The sequence below is a fragment of the Raphanus sativus genome, unplaced genomic scaffold (genome assembly GCF_000801105.2).
Source record: "Raphanus sativus cultivar WK10039 unplaced genomic scaffold, ASM80110v3 Scaffold2880, whole genome shotgun sequence".
NCBI classification, from domain to species: domain Eukaryota; kingdom Viridiplantae; phylum Streptophyta; class Magnoliopsida; order Brassicales; family Brassicaceae; genus Raphanus; species Raphanus sativus.
Window position 1 is genome coordinate 1 of NW_026618187.1, and position 6,209 is coordinate 6,209.

A 6,209-nucleotide genomic window follows, 5' to 3' on the forward strand; every position below is an offset into this window, starting at 1 on the left:
TGAAACCCTAGAGCCTTTATATATAAGCTTCTAGGTCGGTTTACTAAAAAGAATAGATCGGGCCTAATGATAATGGACATACCCATCTCATTAGTCGGATATCCTGAAACATAAAAAAGTAGAAACCTAAGAATAAACATGAGAAGATAAAACAAGTAAAATAGATAAGGTATATTTGGTTAAGGCTGGTCTAACCAAACCAGTCAATCTCGATATGGGCATTCAAACCAGCCGTTTTCAACACCCCCCTGAATGCCATATCCATCTAGAGTTTGTAATGCGTTTGGTAATACTGCCTCATTAAAACCTTACTAAGTAAAACCCAGTGGGACAAAACCAAGTGAAGGAAAAAGAGTACAGCCGCATTACTCCCCTGATGTAATCAATCCCTGAAGATCCTTCAGAGAACGCATACCAATCTGATGCATGACTCTTGAGTGTGCAAGTTGGTAATCCTTAGTGAAGAGGTCGGGCTGAGTTCTGCGGGACTTGACTTGTAGTACCTTGACCTCCCTTCTCTGTAAGTCGTGGGTGAAAAAGAAACTTGGGAGAACTGCTTAGTCTATCACCCTTGATGTATCCATCCTTGAGCTGAGCTATGCAGGACTGCGTTGTCTTCCATAAAGGATGGTCGGATCATCCTTGCCTTCTGTGATTCCACATGCTGCTCGGACATGATGTCATAAGTCTCAACAGACACACTCCCTGCTTGCTTCATGGATTGCCAAAATCTCCGAGTGGTTGGATGATGTTGCTGCTATTGTCTGCTTGACTGACCTCCATGAAATGGCAGTACCTCCGTAGGTGAAAACATAGCCTGTTTGAGACTTGGCACAATGTGGATCAGATAAAATAACCTGCATCAGCAAAACCAATCAAATCTTCTTTGTTTTGGTTAGCATAAAATAATCCCACATCCTTGGTTCCTTGTAGATATCTCAGGATGTGTTTGATCCCGTCCCAATGCCTCCTGGTCGGACAGGAGCTGTATCTGGACAGTAGACTTACAGCAAAGCATATGTCCGGCCTGGTATGAGTAGTTAAATACATCAAGGCGCCAATGGCACTGAGGTAAGGGAACTCGGGACCTAGGACTTCTTCATCTTCTCCCTTTGGCCGGAATGGATCAGTCTCAAGGCCAAGGGATCTTACAACCATAGGACTGCTTAATGGATGACACTTATCCATACTAAATCTTTTAAGAACCTTCTCTGTATAGGTCTTTTGATGCACAAGGATTCCATCCTTTAGATGTTCAATCTGTAGTCCTAGACAAAATTTTGTCCTTCCCAAATCTTTCATTTCAAATTCTTTCTTGAGATACTCTACGGTTTGAGAAATTTCTTTGGTTGTTCCGAGTATGTTCAGGTCATCAACATACACAGCTATTATCACATAGCCTTTGTCCGATTTCTTAATGAATATACATGGGCATATCTGATCATTCTTATAGCCTTCCTTTAGTAAGTACTCACTCAATCTATTGTACCACATTCGACCTGATTGTTTCAATCCATATAATGCTTTATCTAACTTTATGCAGTGTTGTTCTCGAGAACCTTTAGCATTCTTAGGTAATTCAATACCTTCTGGTACTCTCATGTATATATCATTGTCCAGTGGTCCATAAAGATATGCGGTTACTACATCCATTAACCGTAAATCCAAATTTTCTCTTATGGCCAGAGCTATCAGGAATCTAAATGTTGTTGCATCCACCACGGGAGAATAAGTCTCCTCATAATCGATTCCTGGTCTCTGTGAGAATCCTTGTGCAACGAGTCGAGCCTTATATCTCACGACTTCTCCATTCTCATTTCTCTTCCTCACAAAGACCCATTTGTACCCCACTGGTTTTATATCATTTGGTGTTCGGATTATAGGACCGAAGACACCTCTCTTCTTAAAAGAGTTTAACTCCACGTTTATGGCTTCTTTCCATTTATGCCAATCTTTTCTCTGCATGCATTCATATATGGACGTGGGTTCTAGATCCTCATCATCTCCTATGATCTCAAGTGCTACCTTGTATGCAAAAATATCATCCATGTCGACATGCTTTCTGTTCCATTGTTTTCCAGACATGATATAGTTAGTAGAGATCTCTTCATTGTCCGGAGGTTCAGAACCCTGAGTCTTAGCGTCCCAAGCCTCACTAGGTCCCTTACCGGCCGTACCAATGGTCATGTCCGCGGATACTGGTACGTCCGGATCATGTCCGGGCGTTGGTTCGCCCATGTCCCGGAGCCTTGGGACGGATGGCTCAACCACTTCGACCAGATCCTTCTCCCCCTCAACCACGGCTTGTTTAGCACTCTTTTTACTTATACGAGGGTTTTTATCCTTGGAACCAATTGGTCTACCACGTTTCATACGTGGCTTAGACTCTGTAGCAACTTGGTTTTGTCCCTTTTGGACTTCAATTCTTATTGGTGCATTTGCTGCTGGTATATATGACTTGGTCATTCTATTTGGGTCAGTAAAGGAATCAGGCAATTTATTAGCTAGCTCTTGTAGATGTATAATCTTTTGAACCTCAAGATCACATGCTTGAGTTCGAGGATCTTGCCATGATGCTTGGGATGTATGATTCCATGTTATTTCTTTTACCAGCTTATTATTATTTTCTCCTAATGTTGGATATTCAGATTCCACAAAGTGACAATCCGCAAACCTGGCCTTAAATAAATCACCCGTGGTTGGCTCAAGGTATTTTATAATTGAAGGAGACTCATATCCAACATATATTCCCATCCTTCTCTGAGCTCCCATCTTTGTTCTCTGTGGTGGAGCTATTGGATAGTAAACAGCACATCCAAATGTTTTAAGATGGGAGATGTCTGGCTCTCGACCCAATAGGAGTTGGGATGGTGAATATCTATGCTCACTAGATGGTCTGATGCGTACTAATTCTGCAGCATGCAATACTGCATGTCCCCAAGCTGTGGTCGGCAGATTACTTTTCATGAGTAAGGGTCTAGCTATCATCTGAATCCTTTTAATAAAAGACTCGGCTAGACCATTCTGTGTATGGACATGTGCAACGGAGTGTTCAACTGTCACCCCCATGGACATACAGTATTCATAAAAAGCTTGGGAAGTAAACTCACCAGCATTATCAAGACGTATAGTCTTTAAAGGAAAGTCTGGAAAGTGTGCTCTTAATCTTATGATCTGAGCCAGCAACCTAGCCAAGGCTAGATTCCGAGTAGACAATAAACATACATGGGACCATCTTGTGGACGCATCAATGAGTACCATGAAGTACCTAAATGTCCCACTAGGTGGGTGTATTGGTCCACAAATGTCACCTTGTATTCTTTCCAGAAAACCTATGGTTTCCTTAGTCACTTTAATTGCTGATGGTCGGATTTGGAGTTTCCCTTGTGCACAAGGCACACACGTATGGACTTTAGGGATAACTCGCCTGCCCTTCAGGCTGTGGCCATTAGAATTTTGAATGAGTTTACGCATCATAGATGTCCCGGGATGCCCTAACCGGTCATGCCACAAATTAAAATTTTCTTTTATATCTTTGCTTATCATAGCATTAGTTTCTGCTACACTGACCTTGGCATAGTAAAGGCCAGTAGCTATAGCTGGTATAGTTTCCAAGACCCTTTTGTGATCCTGGCCGAGTTCATATATATTCAAGAACTCTTTGGCTCCTTCTCCAACAGTCTCAATGTGAAGACCATTCTTTCGAATGTCTTTAAAGCTCAACAGGCTTTTATTAGAATCTGGAGAATACAATGCTTCATCTATTTCTAGATGTGTCCCTTTTGGTAACAATATGTAAGCTTGGCCGTGGCCCTTTATCAATGATGATATACCAGCTATTGTGTTAACATTTGCATCTTTCATTGTTAGATCAATAAAGAATTTCTTATCCTTTAAAATTGTGTGGCTTGATCCACTGTCGACCACAAGTGTATCCATACTTCTTTTATTCTAAACAATAAAATATAATCTGAATCATTCATATTATTATAAAATAAAATAAAACAAAGTTCAATCATAAAATCATAAAACATAAAATGCAAAGATCTTAAAAATAAAATAAAAGCCTAAAACACCAAAGCATTCAAACACAAATCGTTTGATGCATCTTTTTAATCAACTTGGTCATTTTTCAGAATGTCTGAAGTCTCATATTCCATGAGATCATCCTTGTCATGATCAAAGTCATCCTCGCCATCCTTGTATACCATGTGAGCCTCCGGGTTCTTGCCTTTGATGCTCTCTTGGTAGAGATCAACCAGGTGTTTTGGGGTTCGGCAGTTCTTTGCCCAATGGTTAGATACTCCGCACCTATGACACACTGAGTTTCCTGTATTCTGTGGTCGAGTAGTCGACCCATTGCCTCTGCCTCTACCACGCCCATTGCTGGACTGGTTTGGGCGCTCATAAGGGTTGTAACGCCCTCTCCCATAGCCACCACGTCCACGTCCTCGCCACTGACCTCCACGGCCGCGACCTCTTCCAAATGAGGAACCGCGACCCCTTTGGTCATATTGGACATGGTTAGCTTCGGAGTTGTTCTTACCTTCTTTTGAGGCATGATGTGCATCAGGAACAGGTTTGGTTCCGGGTGGTCTCAGGTCATTATTCTTCATAAGCAACTCATTATTCTGTTCAGCAAGCAATAGGCAGGCTATGAGAGCACTGTAGGTCTTGAAACCTTTCTGCCTATATTGTTGCTGGAGCAACATGTTGCTTGATGACATTGTCTGATAAGTCTTTTCCAGTAGCTGCTTATCAGTTATTTTCTCGCCACATAGTCTCATCTTTGAGACTATCCTGAACAAGGCTGAGTTATATTCATTCACAGACTTAAAGTCTTGAATCCTGAGATGAGTCCATTCATACATGGCTTCCGGAAGGATCACAGTCTTTTGGTGATTATATCTCGATTTCAACTCTTTCCATAACTCGTATGGATTGCTCACTGTGAGATATTGAGCTTTCAAGCTCTCCTCAATGTGATGGCGAATCATCATGAGGGCTTTAGCATTGTCTTTCTTACTTGATTCATTTCCTTCGACAATACACTCCTCTAGGCCTTTGGCTCCGAGGGAGATTTCAATGTCTAAAGCCCACTGAAGGTAATTGTCACCCTTTACACTTAGGGGTTCAAAATCCAAGTTTGCAATGTTTGGCATCTGAAATAAAATTTCAAGCTTGGTTTTAGGTCTTGTAAGATCTTATAAAAATAAATATATATGTTGCCTCGTCCATCAGAGAATTCGATTTCCCTAGATCATGAATTTCTATGTTTAATTTCAAGCAATCAAATATCATAGGAAACCGGTTTGTAAAATTTGTGAAATTTATATGATATGGACGAGTGCAACAAGGTCTAGTTATTCCCATGGAAAACATCATCGACCTATGCGGTTTGTGTGGACAACTCTTGTAATATATACAAGCTCATCATCTATAAGAGGTACATGTACCACACAACCGGACCATGCAAAACCATGCAATCGATTTATAGCTTATAAGGGTTTGAGGGTTTTATTTCCTTTTTAGTTTCTCATCGATTTGGCTTTAGGGTTTTAGCAAGTTTATTTCGGTTTTAAAGCTTTTACCATTAGGATAAGGATTTGTAAAATTTCTAGTTTAGTATGTGTTAGGAATTTTAACATAATCGGATATAGGAATATAACATAATCCGATTGTGAAATTTTCCATATCCGATTTGTATTAGGAAAAGGTTTAGGGTTTTCATGTGAATTTTAATCTCATAAATTTTTAGGGTTTGTTCCTTTTGACAGATTCAAATTATAGGATTAACAACCTAATGATCGATTTTAAACTTACAAGAACAATGGTGGTTTCTAGTTTAAAATCGTGAACCTCAAATTAAACCTAGTAATCGGTTTCTAGTATTTTCAAACATAAACCGATTATCCAACAAACAAGTAAACAAGTTTTAGAGATTGGTTTCTTACCTTTTAACTTGATCGATGTGCTCCTAGGATTTCCTTTTGAATCCTTAAAATAAATCAATCAAACAAAAAACTCAAGTATGTTAGTTTTGAGATCAAACTTCAATCGATATCAAAGTAACAAAAGAAAGAGGTTGGCGGCTTAGGGTTTTGTTTGATGTCGATGAGGTTGTCAAGTAGCTCGTAGATCAGTCGTGCTGATAACGTGTGAAAACTTGAGTGTTCTGGTTGAGGTTTTCACGATTTGATCTAGCTAGA

The 6,209-nt window shown here is 40.1% G+C and overlaps 1 protein-coding gene across 1 annotated transcript; it reads right to left on the minus strand.

The window, feature by feature from the left end:
- Window positions 1-4,112: 4,112 nt before the first annotated feature.
- Window positions 4,113-5,162, minus strand: LOC130506097 (uncharacterized). The gene has a single exon (XM_057000720.1). It carries the CDS (start codon window positions 5,160-5,162, stop codon window positions 4,113-4,115), a length of 1,050 nt encoding a protein of 349 aa, XP_056856700.1.
- Between the last annotated feature and the right edge of the window lie 1,047 nt (window positions 5,163-6,209).